Below are 21,502 nucleotides of genomic sequence, written 5' to 3' on the forward strand. Positions count from 1 at the left end.
CTTCTATGTGTATTTATAATTTATGCAGGATCCTCTAACATCTCTCCAGCATCAATCAAAGAAGCCTACTATGCTGATCTTTGCTCCTAGCAGTGTGCATCATGAATTGTGATTATATACACTCTGTAATGTGAGCCAGGAAGCATAGCTTTCTGCAAACACATGGTATTATGTTAGTTTGTCCTGCCTGTGCCTGTCAGCAGCCCTGTGGACAGTCCTGCTCTTGTACAAATCCATTATATACAATTATAAAATCAGAGAAGAACTGACTTTGGAAGGGACCTCTGGAGGTCAACAAGTCCTATACCTGTGCTCAAAGTGGGGTCAAATAGAGCAAGTGGCTCAGCACCTTGTCTAGGTGAGCTTTGAATATCTCCAGGGATGAGGACTGCACATCCTTTCTGGTCAAGCTGTTGAAATGTCTGACCGTCATGTCTAGTCACCATTTTGTCTGTGAGGATGTTATTTGAGACAGTGTTGAAATTTCCTGGAATGCCTCTTCCCTCTTGTGTTGCTCTTCCAGCAGATATTGGGGTGTGTCAAGCCCACAGGGAGAACCAGGCCTTGCAAAGATGAGGCTAATTCCAGTTGTTGGAGAAAAGTTTCATCAGTTTCTTCCTCATCAGGAAGTTTGCAGCAGACATGTGCCACAGCATTGATTGGCCCTCTAATCCCAACCCAAATGCTCTCAACTGTCTCATCAGCCATCCTGAGGCAAAGCGTTCCCAACTCCCATCCAGCCCTCCTGGCTTGTTCTTCCTAAAGAACCTGTATCCATCCATTGCAGCACTCCAGTCTTGTAAGCTATCCCACCACGTTTCTTTCATCCTAGTTAGACTGTAGCCCCATAACTGCACACAGAGCTCTAATTTTTCCTGTTTTGTTCCCATGCTGCATACATTAGTGAACAGACACTTCAAATTGGCACCTGCTTGTGCTGGTTACCCAAGAAAAATGTGAGAGCTTCTGCTATGATGCTGTTCTCTTGGCCATTCCTCATCTGCATGCATACGCTTGAGATGTGCCACTTTCCACACTGTTTTTTTGTTCTTGAGGTCTCTCTTGTCCACCTTAGACTGCATTTTTTGCTTTTCAGTTGGGTCCACCACTTCCTCACTTGAATGTGAGTTGTTCTCTCCCTCCCCCATCATTCACAGTTGTTTGTAGTAGCAATGGGATATTTTGAAAGACTTGCTAAGTTCTTTGTGAAGTTTGTTGTAGGTTGGGGAATACATCTGATGCACTATGTGATTATATGTAGACAGAGATCTAATGAGTTCATCTGATTAGATATGGAAGTTCCATGAACTAGAGATATTTCTAAGAGTGCAGTGGGACACAAATTGCTTCTGTCTGGCCAGCAAACTAGAACTATAAAGTGCAGACAGGCTTTCTTAGAGGCATATTAATCTGTCTTTCCCAGTGGAACTTATTTATTTAAATTTTTAATGGTCAATTTTAAATTCGAAAAAAGTACTGCTGGGTATCCGGGCAGATGACTGGAAAGAACAGGGTCACATAAAGATCAGTGCAATAGGAAAAGGCAGAACGTTGCCTGTTTTCAGCAAATGCAGTATATATCGGCCAAAGAAAGTAACAACAAACAAGCATTCACCAGCTGAACTTAACCCCCTCAAAACCTAAAAGGAATTTGCCAGAAGGAATACATGGAGTCCTCCACACGTTTTACACACACAGATCCAGACTTTGTGGAAAGAGGAACTTGACTAACAAATAGCCAAAGGCACCCTGAGTGACTATCATCTTCTTCAGTAAAGAAAAATATACAGAATAGTATAGGAATAGTCCTTAGCAAATATAGGAAGCCCAAGGTGTCCACAAGCCTGTGAAACAGTTATTCTGACAGAACCCCCAAAGCTGAATTATTTGCCTTTGTTATAGGACTTCTAGCCAAAGTTCCCTACTGCCTTCTTCCACAAAGCCTCACGCAGATTAGGGAAAACCGTAGAAACTGGAAAGAAAAACCTAATGAAGCTTAAAAGCAAATAAGACCATAATCTCTTTTTGAGGATCATCTCTTAAGGTGCTTTCATATGGAGAAAACCACTGATACCCCTTTTTTCTTTTACCTGCAACAGCAAACTATGCTTCTAGTGTTGAGATTTTTATTTGCAGATTTTTAATTCTTCTTTACAAGAGCTTCAGCTATACCACTGCAGTCCATTTTGACCAAGTGCAATATTTTTGCCTGCTGTTAAAAGATGGAGGAAAGAAATAGCTCATAATCCACATTTGTCGGTAAATTCTAGATGTTCTGTGTCATTCCTGAAAGGCAAAGCAGTTGTAAAACTGGCAGACTGATTAAGGAAAATAAATGATGGTTGCTTTGAACAACCTGTCATGTAGGTCAGTTGGGGCACACCAGAAAATGTGCCTTTTTTAAAAGTAATTTTAGTTTATTTTAAATTTTCTAATACGTATGACAGTATTTCTTCAAACTTAACAAAGTCGTCACCTCTATAGAATCATAGACTCACATAAGTTGGAAGGGACCTCCAGAGGTCCTCTTGTCCAGCTTCTAGCTCAACACGGGTCAATTTAGAGCAGGTTGATAGGGCACTTGTTGAGTTTTGAATGTTTCCAAGGGTGGAGATATTCATTCTCTCTGGGCACCTTTTCTGTGTTAGACCACTCTCATTGTGAAGAATCTTTTCCTTATGCAAACCATTGTAACTTCCCCTGTTGCAAATTTTGACCAGTATCTCTTTTCATCTCACTTGGTCATCCATTGCTGGACACATTCCAGTATGTCAATGATGGTCATCTAGCAACAAGAAAAAGAAATGTATCAGCCCTTGTCATGATTCTGGGTATTTCACTAGGACATATAATTTACTAAATGATAGCAGGCTTCATCATCAACATATAATCTGCCTTCTGAACTTCAGAGGAAGTTGTTAATCTTTTTGTCTTAATATTTCCATCTACAAATGAGATTTCCTGGCAGTACCTGGCTGAATATTCACATCTAACTTTTTCAACTTCTAACAACTTGGTTCCTGATTGAATAATAGAATACAAGGCTGGATGGAGCCTTGAGGGATCATCCATTTACCTTTCTGGAGGAAAAATAATTCTTAGCTAAACAATTTGCTATAAATGTTTGTGACTCTCTTTAACATTTTTCATTGGCAGATAGCCTGCAGTTTCCCAGACAGTCTATTCCAAAATTTCATTTTCCTTGTGGTCACAAAGTTTTCTCTGAAAGTCAGACTCTCCCTTGGTGTAGTTAAATACATTACTTCTTTTCCTTTCTATTTCTTCTGTCTTCCTCTTTGCAGCTATTTTTTGCATGTTGAAGAATTTTACCGTAACTCATCTTACATATTTGATTTTGGTTTACTTCTTCCTGATATAGCATGTTTTCTGGTCAGCCGATAACTTTTAATTTCTTTTCTAAATTATCTTCAGTAGGGTTCATCTTCAAGTGTGGAATCTAACTTTTGGGCACAGTACGAAGTACCAGCTGCAAAGGAAACACCCTTTCAGCTGTTTTAAAAAGGACACTTTTATTGCCCACTGTAATTGTAGATAAGTCATTGGGCAGTTTTTGGTTTCAGTCCAATGTCAGATATTTTTCTGCAAAGCTTTCTGCACCTGACTTGTTTCTCAACTGAATGAAGAAGGGTTGTTACTCTTTATTTGAGCAGTTGGTTATTTCTATTTGTGTAGTATTTTGCGCTTGTCTTTATTTAATTGCATCACACATAGAACATTTATTGAATTTCTCCTACTAATTTTGAACTCTAGTTGTGGTCTAGTTCACTAGCTTGGTATCATCAGCAAATCTGATCAATAAGTTATTTCTTGCTGAAAATTCTGGGTTGTACTCAATGTATTGTTCCAATTTGTCAGCCTGGGAAATAGGGGTGGGGACTGGGGAGAAGGTGTTGTTTTAATTTTGTCTTTGTTTCTCACTATCCAAATATATTCTAGTTGGCCATATATTAAATTAATTTTCCCCAACTCAAGTCTGTTTTGCCTGTGATGGTAATTGTTAAGTGATCTCCCTGTATTTATCTTGACCCATGAGCTTTCTGTTCATCTTTTCTCCCTCTGTCCTGTTGAGCAGGGGGAATGAAAGGGTGGCTGGGTGGGCATCTGGAAGCTGGCCAGTGTTAACACACAACAGATAGCATAAAAAAGAGTCTGTGCACTTGATCTCAAAAACATTTCTGATCAGTCAGAGGGAGCAGATATTCTCCAAATGTAAGCATATCTTTACTGTCTCCTTCCATGTCTGTCTTTACCACTTAGTTTTCCGAGCAGCTGGCAGTAGTGGAGACTTTATAATTTAAAACCTTTACTGTGATAGCTTTCTGTCTAGGATGTGCATTAATGGCCAAAGAGGAAACCCATTACAGAACATTTGCATATATTTTCAAATCTATGTAGACTAAGACAGAATTGTATGTTTAGGTACAAGTGTTAAAATTAATTGAGTATGTCCGTATGGCTCTGCAAATATGCAGCTGTGCCTGTAGTGAAAGGGAAGATATTCCAGCCCTTACCAGCCTAAATCCAAAGCTGGTTAGATTCACCTTGAGGATGCACATGGCTGTTGGAAGTAAATCCTTCTGTAGGCTTACATAGAACAAATTGTATCTGAATATTTTCAGTATGTTTCTTTATATCAGCAAGATGTTGTCCCTTTTAGTCATGAATCCCATACCATATATCAAGATAGCAACAGTCCTTGCACAAGCAGAAAACAGAGGGCAGTCTGAAGATGTGTGGTTTGCTGTTTGTGCATCTGGAAAATTATGAATTTAGGAAAATGATAGAAGATGCAGCTTTCAGATGACTTGTAAAAGTGATAGTCTAACACCAAAAGGGACACTTGGCAGGTATGGACATGCAACACTGGAAAACATCTTCAGGATACGATAGCAACAAAACTGGAAATCCAGTTGAAAAGATGAAGAGCTGTAAAATAATTCATCTTTAAAAGTTCAATAGCATATTTATTTCTTTAATGATTTTAGTTTTCAACCCTCTCTTGATTTTAAAGTGTTTAATCTTTGTGGTACTAATTGTGTTTATGTATTATTTCAAGGTTCACTATGACTTTGGACTTAGAAATATCCTGTCTGTTTTAAGAACACTTGGAGCAGTGAAAAGATCTAATCCCAAAGAGCCAGAGAAAACTGTAGTAATGAGAGTTCTGCGGGACATGAACCTCTCCAAACTGGTACTGGTGACTTCCCCAAAAAGAATACTTTGTTTGCATTTTTAAGTATATTTATTATGCACTTTGAAAAGCTCCTTTTCTTCAGCAATTGGATAAATTATTTTGCAGTTTTTAATATGGTCTGTCAGTGAGTGGAGAATCAGAATACAGTCATGGTGTGAGCACTAATTGTTTTTTAAAGAGAGGAAAACACATTGGAAGCCTTAGCTGAAAAAATCATTGGGAATACCATCAGATTCTAGGGAACCTAACCTGGTCCTCTAATTGGCTCTTGTTTTTTCTTCTTTCTGCCCTATCTAAGGAGAGAAAGGAAGAATGCATCGCATTAACTTTTAATAACATCATTAAAGATCCTTCTTAATCCAGAATTTTAATTTATACATTTCTTGGGTATGTATTGCCTTTTCAGAACACCACAAGAATTGCAATGAGTGAGGTAATTGGAAGCAGCTAATGCCTACTTGTATAGTCTAATCTCTTTTGATGTTACTATTTAAAGTATTAATCTTTCTTTTTATTGCTGTAATTGAAAGGTTATAGCACGTCTAGTCTCTGTGTGTTTACCTTGGGAGCCAGTTTTGTGATGGAACCAATTACTCTGTTTCTGATGTTAATCTATTCAAAACATTGATACATGCATTCAAACCTATAGGCATGCTTCAGTGATTTACAGAAGGAAAAAAAAATCATAAAAAATCCAAGGCAAAATACGATTTGAATAAGTCTTGCTGGCTTATATAACAAATGAAGAAACGTGTGTGTGTGTATATTAAAGAAAACTGTATTAAGATGTTAACAGTTTTATAAGCTTTAAGTATTTAATTTAGAAATTACTACTTGTGGTTGCATTGTATGAAATTCGCTTACTAAAACTGATTCATAATTATAATATTTGCTTTGGGAAAGATAAGGTTTTCTACTGCCATCTTTTAAATGACATATTCTTGAACATTGTTTACAGCTGTAATAATAATTTCAATGAATAAATAATGTATTTCCCCCTACTTTATCCTCGACAGGTGGATGAAGATGAACCTTTATTTATGAGTCTCATTAATGACCTGTTCCCTGGAATTACTCTGGATAAAGCTGGGTATCCTGAACTACAGTCAGCCATCCAGAAACAGGCAGAGAAAGCAGGGCTTATTCATCATCCACCATGGATACTTAAACTCATTCAACTGTATGAAACTCAGCGAGTCCGACATGGTTAGCATGCTAGATGAGGTTATGAGACTGCATAAAAGCAATAGTTTTTTATGTTATCTGCTACAGAATGCAGATTATTTTCACGAAAAATGTATTTTAAAATTGAACAGATGTCATTTTTTAAAGCTTATGTGGATATTTTGCTAGGAAACTGTTATGACCTTTTTTGGTGTGCACACATAGTGAGTTTTTAGCTTTGTTGTATTACATTTTTATGGGAAATATGAGAGTGGCCTTCAGTGATTGAAATTTCTGGGGAACAAGTTAAAATGCAGAGTATACATTAAAATTCAGAAACAGCCAATTTTGTTCAGTGTTCTGAAAACAGTTGTTGCCCTCAGACACAGTTCAGTCATGAAGCTCAAGTTTAATATTACTGTGAGATTATGATGCTGAGAAGATTATAAAAAATAATCTCTCAAACCTTTACTTCGATAGATTCTACCAAACATGCAATGTAATTCCAAGTATTGTTCTTTGTGTTCAATTCTGGCCATTTACACTGGGGAGAAATAAGCCCACCTCCTGCTGGACCAGGGGGGTTGGACAAGATGGCCTCCAGAGGTCCCTTCCAACTTCAACCATTCTATGATTCTATGAAAATACATTTTTACAGTGCACAGAAGGCTAATGAGTAAAGTTTATCCTGTCCTAGGGAGGGTACCAAAGACAGTAGTAAAACCAGGTTTATAATTCATAGCTGAATGAAAAAAAAAAACCCTACTCTGAAATGTCCCCCACTCCTCTTAACTCTAAAAACTAAGAATTTTTTCTTATATGAAGGAGAACATATAAAGGAAATGTAACTAAAGGAGCAAAGATTTATGAAGATGTCATGCTTTTTATTCTCCCTTTTCATGTCATAGTACAGGAATAGTAAGCTTAAACTAATGGAACAAATAAAAGGGAATACTCATTTTTACAGCAGTCTGAGACTTTAATGTCTCAAATGTTTAGTTCAGATTATTGGCTAGACCAAAGAACTGGTTAATGCTGTGCTGAGTTAATAATTTACATCCAGATTGCTGAGTTCAGTATTCCATATCAAGTTATAACACCTGTATCTATACAGGAACCATGAAAGTTTTAATGATTTCAGTCACGATTAAATGTGCCTGTTGTCAGAAGCAGCTGTTTGGTCTGTAAGAGACCACAGACCACTCTTCCCCAGAATGGGGAACCATGGAATAGTCACCATGGAATTTCAAGTAATGAGGAAAAATCTGTAAAATGCATGACTTCTCTTGGCTGAAATAGAGGCAATATGTGCAAATGAAGTGGTCATGCACACACACCTATGCATGGAGATTCAGTGCATGGATCCTGAAATCTCTTTTGCATAACAGTTCTGATTGAAATGCTGTTGAAACCAGCAGAAAGGCTATCCCATTAACATTGAGGGGCTTGGATTAGATCTCCTCATATGTGGCATATGGCATGAGTAAGTGATTGTCTGGGTGCTCAAACTGGTTTTGGGAACATTCAGCTCCCTTTAGTTTTAGAGAAAACATCAAGCAGACTGCACTGAACTGGATTAGGTTTGTAGCTTGGGTTCGTGATTGTTCCATACCTTTGCTGAAGACTCATTTAAAGCCAACTAAGGATTATGTTGTCTAGTGGCCTTTAGGGTTAATAGGAGTTATCTAGCTTCCTTAGATGACTGTGGAAGTCTCAGTTTGAATGTTCCAACTGCTTTTGGACAGACTCTGGGCCCCTTGAATAGATGATTTAGAAAATATAGCTACAAAGGATCAACTGTAGGTTTAATTTATTCTTGAAGACATGGCTTCTTTTCCTTGGGCAATATGTGTATACACTGATGAAATTATAAGTGTGGTTGCTGTTAACTGTTTTTTATGTAAGAAAGATGTATTAAAATGTCAGCATGAATGGAGCAGGTACATATTTTTGTTACTTTTTCTTTAGGAAGATACACTCGATTTTGTATATCATTGGGAACTACTCGTTCTCATTAAATACATTTAGAAATGACTGGTTTTGTTTACCACCAGTCATATCAATGTCGTTGCATGCGAACATCAAAAGGCAGTTCTGTTTTCCAATTAGAAAAAGGAAAAGAACTGCCTGCGGGGGGATACAGACCCACATAGGCTTGCCTATCATAATAGACCAGACATTTATAGAGGCCTTTTAATAATATTTTTAAATTCTATTTCAGTTAACAGTAAGTGGAGTGAGAAACATCTTTTTTGTATTGACTTTTGATAAAAATAAAACAAAGATCGTTGAAGCAAAGAACCATTAAATAGTAGCATGACATTTTGACATTTCATTCTAAACCATGTTTATATTGTTTTAAGGTATGATGACTCTAGGTCCAACGGGTGCAGGAAAGACAAAATGCATTAATATTTTGATGAAAGCAATGACAGATTGTGGTGCTCCTCATAAAGAGATGAGAATGAACCCAAAGGCAATCACAGCTTCCCAGATGTTTGGTACCCTTGATGTTGCTACAAATGATTGGACAGATGGTATTTTCTCTACATTATGGAGAAAAACTTTAAAAACAAAGAAGGTAATGGATATTGTATCATGATAGTTAATAAGGACATTTAATACTGTTTCCATAAGATCTCATTACCTGTCATTTTTGTGAAAGATCTTCCATTATAAAATGAAACGGGAAAATACAGTGTTAGTTTTGTTTTGTGTCTGACTAGCTCAATGTATGCAAGAGTCAGAATTACGTGTATATGCCAGAGAGCACTAGGCTTCCCAAGCACTAGAGGTTCCTGAATTAAATTGGAAAAGATTTTAAGGGTTTCGCTTCCTTCTGTAAGCAGGTAGTCCTACCATTTAAACAGAAAAGCAAGGGCTGTTCATGTTTTGATGTGAGGACAGGAAAGTTAGTTTTCTCCTATCTGGTTTTATGTCATTGTCACTCTATTTCACTAGTTACATCAGAATGTAAAAGGCTTTGGTAAGAAATCAGTATAGGCATGTCCCAATTCTCTTATCAGACCTGCAGATGATGTTTCATGGAATCACAATTACACTCAAATCTTCTGAAGTTTCATTCAGTTCTCACTTCGAAAATGGGAAACCTTACATGAAATATTTAGGTAACATCCCACAAGGAGTAACTGTATGCCTGTGTCTGACTGTATTTAATGGGAAATGTTTTCATCCACCTTGATGGATGCTGGGCTGGCTGATGTACTTTTGTAGAAGAAAGGAACAGCTTTATGCTTGGAACAGAAGAAAGGGAGAGCTTTATGCTTAGAACAGCACAAATTTATTTTTGTCGCTGTTCCTTAATATTCTTTTTAGTGTGACACAGGATAACAAAAGAAGGATAAAAATCACTGAGCAAATTATAGAAACTGCAGTTCATGCTGAGCTAATCAATACCAAATTATGACTCATTATTTATATCCAAGAGCACTTTCTCTGAGATTAAGGAAATGTGTATTTTTGGTCAATGTATGTAAAGTTGCATGTGTGTGTCTCCTTTTTTCAGGGTGAGCATATCTGGATAGTTTTGGATGGACCTGTTGATGCAATATGGATTGAAAATCTGAACTCTGTTCTGGATGATAACAAGACCCTTACTTTAGCCAATGGAGATCGTATTCCAATGTCTCCCAGTTGCAAAATTATTTTTGAACCTCACAACATTGACAATGCTTCCCCTGCAACAGTTTCTCGTAATGGGATGGTCTTCATGAGTTCTTCGGTGTTAGACTGGAAGCCTATTTTAAGAGCTTGGCTGCAGACGCTACCTGTTACATACTCTGATGTCCTATGGAATTGCTTTAATGCTGTATTTCAGGTACTTAATGCAACAACTTTAGAAAAAAATACTGCATTTCTTAGTCTTTATTTAATGAAGCATTGTTTCTTCCTCAATGCTTTTTCAATTATTTACTTCTCTTTGTTTATGTAATAAAACAAGGATGATGGATTTTAAAAAAAAAGAGAGAAAATTATCTCTGACATTAATAAATGAGTGAAACTGTAACAGACGAATGATTTGGATGCTTTGTTTTGTCTGCATAGGTTTGTTGGCAATGAATTGTTAAATCTGTGATTATTTTGTAATGTATGTTGGCAAAACAGAGATATTCTCTTTGGCTGTAATTGTTACTGAAATTGTAATTCTTGTTAGGATGCATAAAGGGAGTGGATAAATTTCCTTGTTTGTTTGAAATTGAAAGAAGTAAATTTGGAAAGAAATTAAGCTAGATTCACTCTAGTGGGATCTTTCTCAATTTCAGCTGCAACAGAAATGCATTTGGCCCATTAGTTATTTTAAAAGACATGCTGTAATTCAAATTAATTAAGGGCAGTTCTGTCTCTGTGGTGTTCCAAAGCTCAGTGAAAGTGACTATAGTAGTCTCTTCTGATTTTATAATCCATGATTCTGTTCCGAAGGAGATTTTTGAGATGGCATCTCTTTGATACATTCTCTGACTAAATCGTGTTCAATCAGTAGATCCAAAGGGAGAATTCTGAATGTTTTTTCCATCCATTTGGCCTTAGCATACTGAATCGTTAAAAAGATTTCATTAATATTATGGATGGTTGTACTCAATAGTGGATCTAAAAGCATAATCTCAGTAGTATACTGTTTTCAATTACACTGAAATTCTTACTTTTTCTTTGGAATTTTTTAAAGAAAGAGTTATTGCTTTGCCATTTTTCAGCGTTGTTATCTTCTGATTTTCTCAACATCTGTGGAACAAATACAAATTCCTTATATACTTTGCTTTCCCATTGGCTCTCTCCTGCCAGTTTTCTTGTGTGATTGGTGTTGGATTTCACAGGGGTTTCTACTGTCATATTTATCATTGTTGTTGGATTGTACAAATGCAGTTTTTAATGAACTTTGAGTGACATTGCAGAAAGTTTATTTATAAATCATGATAAAAGCAATGATTAATATGGTTTTGGAATGCCTTAAATATTAACAAATGTCTTCTTACAGATAAGTTTCATTTCAGTGCCTATTTACTTTAAAACCAATGTTTAACAAGCTATTCATTTTGTTCTACCTCCAAAACATAATGATCTGACATAGTATTTACTGCAGCAGCATGAGAAACAATTCTGATAATGAAATTTAAAATATGCTTCCGAAGTAATGTATATGTGGGTCAATTTACTGCTTCTTTGCCACAATTCTATTTATATTTTATGCTACAACTTGCTGTGAAAACATAATAACAACATTTAAAATACCCAAGCCTGAAGCAATAGCAATAAAGTCCAGAAAAATATGTATTTTATTAGGTTGAGAGATGAAAATGCAGTGAAATATGAAGTTAGTTTTCTGCTGAAGGCTGCATTTGGAACTATCGAAATGTAAATGAAAGCTGTCATACTGTCAGGTTTTTTTCACTTTTAATGAGCTATCTTTGCTTCTCAAATAATAGAAGTGATAACACTGATTTTACAGATGATGGTAACACTACTTTTGTATTCAGGTGGCTCTTTTTACAGTTATTATTTTCCCCAACATAAAAAAAAAAAAAAAAGGATAAATAAATTCTAAAAGAAAATTTGTGAAATAAGATGCATCAACAGTGGTAGTCAAACCCCACATAGAGACCTTGGTGAATTTAATGCTAGTATTAAGAGAGGCATGGATATAAGCAGCTTACAAATATCTGATTTTTAGAAGAAACTGAAAATTAGGCTATAGATGGAAATATAGTAACTAAGGAGAGTCAGTCTTTAAGTATACCTACAGAGATCTTTTGAAAGCAATCTAAATTCAACCAAGATAGACATAAGACAACTACTATAGTAATTCCAATTTGCTTACAAAAAACATTATTTATGCTAATACAAATACTATTTGTCAGTGAAAGTCTGCATATTGGATAAAATCATTATTAATGAAGGTATAGCAAGTAGCAATAATGTAGGTGGAAGCACCAGAGAATAATAGTTATGAATCAGTGGAAAGAATGTATTTATTCTTTTCACGTATATTATAAACTCTACTGTAAGTCATTAGTTTTTATGTAAAAGACAGGAGGTAGTCCAAAAGACAAGGCTAAGTTTAAAAAAACCGAACACAACCAAACCCCTCCCCAAAAACCACCCCCAAAACAACCTTATTTTGAATTGAGATTATCTTTGAGTCCTTTCTGTTTCCACAGGATTTTTCTAAAATGGTGATTGAGGGGTTGGACTTTCACCCTCCCTTTCCCAGTTCTTTCTTCTCAGCAACATTTCCTGCTTAGGAGTAATTTCAAGTAAACTCCCATCCCCATCTATAGTCTCTACTTTTTTAAATTTAGGAGCTATACTGCCAATTTCTTGTCTGTGAATGATGCTGCTACCTATAAGCAACAAAATTGCTTAGCTAATGGAAGTAATTATCTGAGGCAGTTTCAAAGAACAGAAATAATTAAAATAATTACCTGAGTGGCATTATTTAGTTTGTCTGCAAAGTGTGAAGCTCAAACTAGTGATGGATGTTATGTGAGTAAGTTTCAGCATGTCTATGTATTGTTTAAATGAAAAAAAAATCTAGTAATTTTTAAATCACATTCACTTTCCCTTTTTTTTTTGTTGTTGTTGTTGTTTTGTTTATAAAATCTGGTGTCCTGTATCCCTTATTGACCTATTCTGGAGACTTCAGAGAAGTCCTAAAAACACCAGACTAGTCACATGGGACTTATTCCTCCCTCCACATTAAATCTCACCCTAATCTTATTTGGGTAAAGGCTGCTATTGCCTCTGGAGCATGGACTTGAATATATAATCCAAAGAGTTTCTTAGCTTTAATATTTAAATGTTGATGTTCAAATTAATATTACAAATACTATAACTTTGCATTATTTAATTGTTCTTGTGCTTGTTGAAGCCCTTTGGATATGTTGCCAACTTCTTGTTTTAAAGAGCATTCTACAGTCCAAGTGAGTTCCACAGTGACTGTACGCTGTGCGAAAGGGTCTTTTCTCATATGAGTTTTTACCATCTGACTTTGTTTTGCAGTTTCCTTTTAACGGATAGCAAATTCCTGATGCAAATTCTTTGCCATTTGTGTGTATTTGTCATGGCCAAACTAATTTTTCCAGACCCCCTGTCCAAACAAAATACCGTAATAAATAGTTAATTCATGCTAATTGCTATCTTGATCTTGCATCCTTCTTTCTGCAATGGATTGTTTTAAAAATAGTTTTAGCATGTAAGGACCTGATTTTTTTGTTTTTCATAAACTCAAAGAACAAGAAGCACACAAACCTCACTGGAATCATAAGTACCATAAAATTCGTTCAGATGAAAATTGGGCTCTTGAAAGTAGACTACTTTGACTCATGAAATATCTTTATTTAGAGTGTCTCAAATCAATTATTAAACAATATCTGCAGTGCCCTGTGAGACATCAAGCCTATTTTACAGATGAAGAAACTGAATCTCAGAGAGATTTAGGTCCAAATTTTAAAGGTTTTTAGATTCGAATCTCCCACACTGCTTTCAGTGCCTTACCTCTACCCATTCCTTGTGGAACCCATAAACCTCCAATTAGTCATCTGAGCAACCTTTGTACTGCTCGGGGCAAAACACACATTGTAGAAGGTAAGCCTCAAAAAGCAGCACACAGAGGTCAAAGCGCTTTTGGTAGTCAACAAGAAATAACATAAAAAGGGATATTTTTCTAAGCCTCCCTCCTGCTATGTATGCCCACATTCAGATTGTCTTCTTTCCTAGAGCCCTATTTTAGATTAAGATGCTTAAGTGAGTTTTTTCTCATAGTATATATCTTTGTTGTGTGTGTTACCCACTATTCTAGTGAGGTGGAACTCAGGAGGATGGGTAAAAATCTTGATTCATTCTCCGTGCCAATAAATACTCAGCATAGGGTACTTAGAAAACTTTAGTGGCTAAAAAAGTAAACTGAAAATTGGAACAAAGCTATTGAGTATGTGGGTAAGCAGCTCATTGATTTTTCAAAAATATCTAGGTGATTGTTTACATCTTTGAGTAATCGAATGTCTTCATTGTCTTAGCTTTCTCACTGACAGAACATGGGAGCCATAAATGGAAATCCTCCAAAATGACTATTTTCCATAGTGTCCCTATGTACTTTTACTTCCCAGACTGAGTAGGCAGTGTTGATTTCCAAAACTTACAAAGGCAAATGAAACCCATAGGGAGGGAATTATATTAAAAATTGTTAAATGAAGGTGAAAGTAGGTTATAATTTACATCAGTCTGTACTATGGATGGCAACTGATATTTAAAAATAATTCTGATCTCAGGGAGGACTTCACATCAATTTGAAACTTTGCTAAAGATGTTGCAAAACACTTGGCAAAGGCAAACATGGTTGCCATCACTATGGAATAACCTGAGGAAAGTCCAATTGCAATAAAACCAATTGCAAAATTCCCTTTGGATCCTGCCAGAATTCTACAGAAAACCAAGAGTATTGGTTTCAAGAGGGACAGGTACATTATGGTGTAGTCAGAACAGATCAGATTGATAGCAATTTATAGTGGTTGTGCAAAGGCTGTGCATTATATATGTATCATTACAACAATTCTAGTGCTTTTATCTTCCCACTACAAAAATGGCAATCGTAGGTTAAAATCTCCAGTGGGGAGTACAAATGGTAAATCCCTGATGTAACTGAAAAACAGTCTTCAAATTGCTCTTCAGGAAATTACTGTATGGGGCTTGTATGTGTAACTGGTGACTATGGTATAGCAAAGTAATTTTTCTAATACTTTATTGTTGACAAAATTTTATGGTCTAAGTCTGAAAATTTATAATACCAGAAATAGGGAAAAATGTTGTTTGGAATAAAATGTAGAAGATAGTTGAAATTAAGAAATTAGTCTCATCTAAGAATAAATCATACCATTGAAACTGGTAAACAGATTCTTTAAATGCTGTTTTTCCTTTCCAGGATGTGATAGATTTCATTTTCTCTGCTGTGACACCAAAAATGCCAATTTTAGAATGTATGTACATCAAACAAGCTATTGACCTCCTACAGGTAGATATGACATTCAGTTTTTCTCTCTCTCATTCTGTTATTTGTGCTGGGACATTTTTCCAGGAGGGCAGTCATTACATATTGCATCTGCTTTGCAGGGTTTATTGTCTGACCGATATGAGAAGCAGCTCAGTGAGGAACATATTGCTCGCTTGTTCATTTTTGCTGTAATGTGGTCAGCTGGAGCTCTTTTGGAACTGGATGACAGGCTGAAAATGGAGCTGTTCCTGCGGAAACACTCCGCAGTGAAAGAACTTCCAGCTGTGAATGGAGAAGAAACTATGTTTGAATTTGGTATCAATGCTTGTGGCCAGTGGGAACACTGGTCAAAGAAGGTTCGTATGCTGTGACATGCTAAGCTTTCTTAATGAGTATACAAGAAAGATGTACTTGGTAAGAGGCGTATTATTTTAAGACCCTGTATAATTTGGATAGGAATATCAACCCTACCAAATGATCATGCATTTGAAGTAGCTTTGGAAGTGAAACGGAAGTGAGGTTAGCTTTGTCTACTGTCTATTGCCCTACTATATAAGAACTCCCGGCAAGGAAAAGCTTTCTTCATGTAACAGAGAATAGTGGAGTGAAAATATCCCATTAGTCAAACACCCTTTTAGAAAAGCATGGCAAGGAACCTATTGATTATAAATGGATGCTTGGCTTTCAGGAAGAAAAGTTTTGCTAATGTACATTTTACAAAGTACATTTGGGTTTGTGTTCTGATGGGAAGTGATTGTGTGGGCAAGTAGAAAGTCTCAAACTTTTTTGCATGTCTGTCTTATGCAGGTCCCTGAATATATTTACCCTAAAGATTCAGTACCAGAATATACTTCCATTCTAGTTCCAAATGTGGACAGTGTCCGAACAGGCTTTCTAATGCACACTATCATGAGGCAAGGAAAAGCTGTTCTGCTAATTGGGGAACAGGGAACAGCAAAAACAGTTATGATTAAGGTATGTGGAATGGAAAAACATGTAATATCTTTGTATGATAACATTGCAATAATTGACATTGGCATAAATTTTAAATTAAAGTGTAAGAGTAATTGGGGTTTTCTTCAGATTACATACTAGCATTCTTACTAAGGCATTTTGCCTCACATGGCCTGCAAGCAAAAAAACGTAAGTATCTATACTTTAGTAAAAAAGGGTTCTTTTAAACTTTGCTAACTATGGCCACAAGGTCATCTGATAAATGCTCTTTCATATGCTTTCTTTTCTTTTGAGATGTCAAATTGGAGGTTTTGCTAAGAAAATACTGATCCTTGAAGGATTTTTTATTTCCCTGTGCTTTGGTGGTGGTGCCATGTGTGAACTGGTCTTTTGTACACCCTTACTGCACAGACTTTCTTCACCAGTCAAACTGAGGAGAAATAAAGAACTTCCTTCTTTACTCAGGGTAATTTTTCAGAGGGTAAATTTAGTGTTTGTTATCTGCTCTCTTAATTCCTTCACTGAAAATGACATACTGTTCTTTCTGCAGAAGAAAATAATAACAGGATTGCTATTCAATTAAAAAATACATGCTTTCCATATTATAAAATTGCGCAGGTTAATCATATGACAGTTTAAAAAAATTAATAACTTACTACAGAAGAGCCAATAATCAGAAGGTTGAACAAAACCAGATGTTGTACCAAACTTGGCATCCCTTATTTGGAAAAATGCAAGTGTAATGTTTTTCAGCATGATGTCTGTGATTTCCACGGGAATCTGTAGACTCTTTGATCAAGGAGAGGCAGCTAAATGAAACCGATGAACTGTTGGGACAGCTGAATTTGCCATACAGGCATCTGTACCTCCAGTGGATGATTTGCAGAGGTCTTGAAATTGAAAATAACTGAAAAACACCGGCCTAAACTGACCTTTGGCTTTCTTAAAATCTGGAGCCATTTTGTGTCCTGCAGCCATGTGCTTTCTGAGCGCTAACATAAAGCGAGCTGTACCAATGCCAGCAGCCATTGATACTACTTTTTCAGCTTAGCTGTTGATGCCAACATGCATGCCGGTGTAATGTCAGCTTCTGTTTCTGGCACTAGCTGGAGAACTATTTTAGCAGAGTGAAGAGGCGAGGTCTGGGTGGTGGTCTTGATACTCTGCATACTGGATTTTGGCCAGATGCTGGCAACCTCCAGCCTTCAGCTGCCATTCCTGTCCCTAAAAATAATTGGAGCTGATTCTTAGGAGCTGCTTACCCCGTGTCGATTCTATAGAGCAGAGTATGTTCCTTACACAAGGGAGCATAATGCCAGTAGATATTTGATCTCATTTAAGGTTAGGAGTGAAAGTTAACTGCCTTCACAACTGTTCCCCCTCTGCTTTCTCCTTCTGTAGAATTTTGCATTACTACACCTTGTGGAATAGAAATTTCCAGATATAAACAGCTGGTTTCATGAAAAAGTAAAGACACTTCAGGTAGTAATCTAAATTAATCTGAAGTAATCTTCAGCATTGATTAGATATCAGTATATATCAAAATTAAGAACTTCGTGTTATTTAAGACCTTTACTCTCTGTACTATTAATTCATACATTGCCAATGCGCCCCCCCCCCCCCCCCCCCCCCCCCCCGAATTTAATGTGAAACTAGTATGGTAGAGTTGAAAATTGCACCCAGAATTTGACAGTTTAACAAAAATAATCCCATTAAATAACCTCTTCTTTTTCAAAGATAGTTCTCATTTATGTACTGTGGAATGTTACTGTTACCATGTAAAGATTCTGAAATGCCATAACGAATAAAACACAAGTGTGTTTTTTGAATGGTTGTGTATTCGTAGTTGTAGTCGGTTGACTTTGGCCAGCTGCAAGACTCCCACCCAGCTGCGGGTTCCCTTCCCCTCCTCAGCAGAGCATGGGTCGAGAGAAGAACACGGAGGTCACTCACCAATTACCATCAAGGGCAAAACAGACTCGACTTGTGGAAAATTAATTTATTGTTAATTAAAAATAGAATAGGATGGTGAAAAACAAAGACAATACTAAAAACACCCTCCCTTCACCCCTCCTTTCTTCCCAGGCTCACCTTCACTCCTTCACTCCCAATTCCTCTACCTCCTCCTGAGTGGTGCAGGAGATGGGGAATGGGGGCTGTGGTCAGTCCATAACAGCTCCTCTCCGCCACTCCTTCCTTCTCATGCTGTTCCCTGCTTCCTCATGAAGTTCCTTCCATGGGATACTGCCCTTCACGAACTGCTTCATCATGGGTCCTTACACCATGGCTGCAGTTCTTCACGAACTGCTCCAGCGTGGGTCCTTTCCACGGGGCACAGTCCTTCAGAAATGGACTGCCCCAGTGTGGGTCCCCCACAGGCTACAGTTCCTGCCAGAAAACCTGCTCCTATGTTGGCTCCTCTCCACAGGCCACAGCTCCTGCCAGGAGCCTGCTCTGACATGGGCTCTCCACGTACTACAGTTTCCTTCAGAGCACAGCCACCTGCTCTGGTGTGGGGACCTCCAGGGGCTGCAGGGACCAACATGGTCCTACACGGGCTGCAGGGGGACAGCCTGCCTCACCATGGTCTTCTCCATGGGCTGCAGGGGAATCTCTACTGGAGCATCTTCTCCTCATCCTTCTGCTCTCACCATAGTGTCTGCAGGGCTGTTTCTGTCACATTTTTTCTCACTTTTCTCTCTCAACTGCCAGGCAACTTTTTGCCCTTTCTTACACAGGCTGAGAGGCTCTGGTGGGTCTGTTGGAGCTGGCTGGAACCAGCTGTGTCTGGCACAGGGAAGCCCTGTCCTCTTCTTGCAAGGTGCTGCCCCACAGCTCTCACTGCCACCACCTGGGCATCTGCACCTGTTACATTAGTTTTATAAGAACTATTGGAGCCCCGAGGAGAGGCCTGAGCAGTGACCTGCACCAGCTTGTCAGCTGTCAAGAGTAATCACCCAATACAGGACTCTTGCATGTACATGTGTAGACTGTCATTTGTGTGATGTCTGAGAAAAACTAACTTCCGAAGAGCACCTTTTCTTAAATTGAGATCATTGTATCAACATTGTATCAACAAAATTAGCAGTTTAACACTATTCATCAAAACAGTTTGAGGGGGCTTAGCTGTATCTTCCTTTCTATTGTCACACAGAGTGTATGTCTCACTGGAGTTGTTCTCAGAGCACTTAATCAGCAGTGATACAGGTTTATTTTTCTGAGCTACCAAAATGGGAACATTTCTAGTCAAACCTGTTATAAAGATAATAATTTAAATTATGTTCAACTTTGTCATCATTGCAGAAGAATTCAATCTTTAAAAAAGAAATAATGTTGAAAGTCTGGAATTTTTAATACTATTTTTATGTCCCAGGACTCTTGCTAAACAAATTATTTCCCATGCTTTATATATATGCCTTGGTGTGACTCCAGGGTTACATCTTTTTCTTTCCGGTTCTATTCTAGAACCTCACCAAATACGAAAAGTGGAACTTTGTTGCTTTAGGGCATCAGCAGCAGCTGTGGGAATTGTTTGCATTCATAAAACCCAAGGATTTCTTTCTTCATTAAGAGAGAATAAATATCAGTAAATGCAATGATGTAGCTGGGTTTAATTTTACACTACCATTGTAAGATTTGTCCTGTAGTGTAAACGTGAAAAAGGATTTAGTTTTTCACTTGTTCCTTGCAGACTGCTGCAACAGGTCATCACTAACAGCTTGAATTTAGAGAAACCCTAACAATTGCTAATGCAAAGTTTATTTGCATCCTGAGTTGTCACATTTACTTGTTGTAACACTTAGTGAAGTCTGTTAAAAGCTTATAAATTTTAACACTGAGAAACTTTATGCAAAACAACCGAGAGGTTGGAGATGGTATATTTATCGTAAATAAACTGTTCTTTGACATTTTGAAGTTAATAGCAGGGCTGAGATTTTGTAGATGTCTGGTTTTTGCATGGCTGTTGAGCATCTGCATCTCCTTTTGGCTGGAGTTACTGGTGCACTTTACTTAAGATGGGTTTATCTTGCAGGATTACACAAGCAAGTATGATCCTGATGTTCACTTGACCAAATGCCTAAACTTTTCTTCTGCAACTCTGCCAAATATGTTCCAGAGGAGCATAGAAAGTTATATAGATAAAAGAATGGGCACCACGTACGGTCCTCCAGCAGGGAAGAAAATGACTGTCTTTATTGATGACATCAACATGCCTGTGATTAACGAGTGGGGTGACCAGGTAAAAGGAAAATGTTAATATTTGGGAATCGGTTGTCTTACCATTGCTGCTGATGGAAATGCCGATCTGTGGATTGCAAAAATAGGGAAGTTTAGGAAAAAGGTATTGTAATATGGACTAGACCACGTATGTCTACTAAAACCAATTTCCCCACGCCAGTTTTTGCCAAGACTGATGAGCTGTCAGTCCCAAAAGATTAGGGTCAGCATCGAGCCACTTGGTGCAATCATTGTAGCTTTTGAGCCTTTTGTTTTGGTTACATGCAGAGCTTGCAGAATTTCCAAACTGGCTATGCTAAGAACCAATCTGAGAAAGGAAGCGTGCAAATCCAAGAAGCAATCAGACACTCTTTTCTTCTTCCATCTGCTCTGGACTTCAAAGTATGGGTATTATTAGGTGAAATCTAACATCACAGTTGACATCCGAGACTAGCGAGATGTCTTGAGGTATTGATAAATGAATACTTATAGATCTATACTCTGAAAACCTGACTTAAATTAAAAAAAAATTTACTGCTGAGAAAAAGTAATTTTCCTGCTCCCATTATAGGTCTGTAATCCCGTTCTGTCACTGCCTCTATACAACTGAATGTGTGACTATGTGCTAAGCTAACCATTCTTTGTCACTAGCTAAGTGCCTGTATCAATCTGAATATATAGTCTGGCTTCAAACTTTAAAGTGCTGAATTTTCTTAGATTGGTATTATGGAAATGCAGTTGAATGTCTGACCTCACGTCCACAATAACTTAGCATGTGAAGCTTACATGCAGCCAATCCACTGCATCAGAGTGTTTGGTACCATCTCGCATGGCTTTATAAACTGCTGAAGTGTCCAGCAGAATACTGGAAAATTAAGAAAGATAAGGGGTGTCTTTCCTTCTGTAAATTAATTTGTTATACTGGAGATTTCCTCTTTTCTTTTTTCTTT

The 21,502-nt window shown here is 37.4% G+C and overlaps 1 protein-coding gene across 1 annotated transcript in view; it reads left to right on the top strand.

The window, feature by feature from the left end:
• Positions 1-21,502, top strand: part of LOC104633111 (dynein axonemal heavy chain 5) — a 169,455-nt gene that overhangs the window by 67,506 nt on the left and 80,447 nt on the right. The window contains exons 44-51 of the mRNA XM_075744633.1: positions 5,078-5,212; positions 6,232-6,421; positions 8,743-8,960; positions 9,906-10,217; positions 15,312-15,401; positions 15,500-15,736; positions 16,188-16,355; positions 20,368-20,574. Coding sequence (XP_075600748.1) covers positions 5,078-5,212; positions 6,232-6,421; positions 8,743-8,960; positions 9,906-10,217; positions 15,312-15,401; positions 15,500-15,736; positions 16,188-16,355; positions 20,368-20,574 — 1,557 coding nt within the window. The remainder of the gene's footprint in view (positions 1-5,077; positions 5,213-6,231; positions 6,422-8,742; positions 8,961-9,905; positions 10,218-15,311; positions 15,402-15,499; positions 15,737-16,187; positions 16,356-20,367; positions 20,575-21,502) is intronic.

This window comes from Balearica regulorum, chromosome 2, assembly GCF_011004875.1.
Source record: "Balearica regulorum gibbericeps isolate bBalReg1 chromosome 2, bBalReg1.pri, whole genome shotgun sequence".
NCBI lineage: Eukaryota > Metazoa > Chordata > Aves > Gruiformes > Gruidae > Balearica > Balearica regulorum.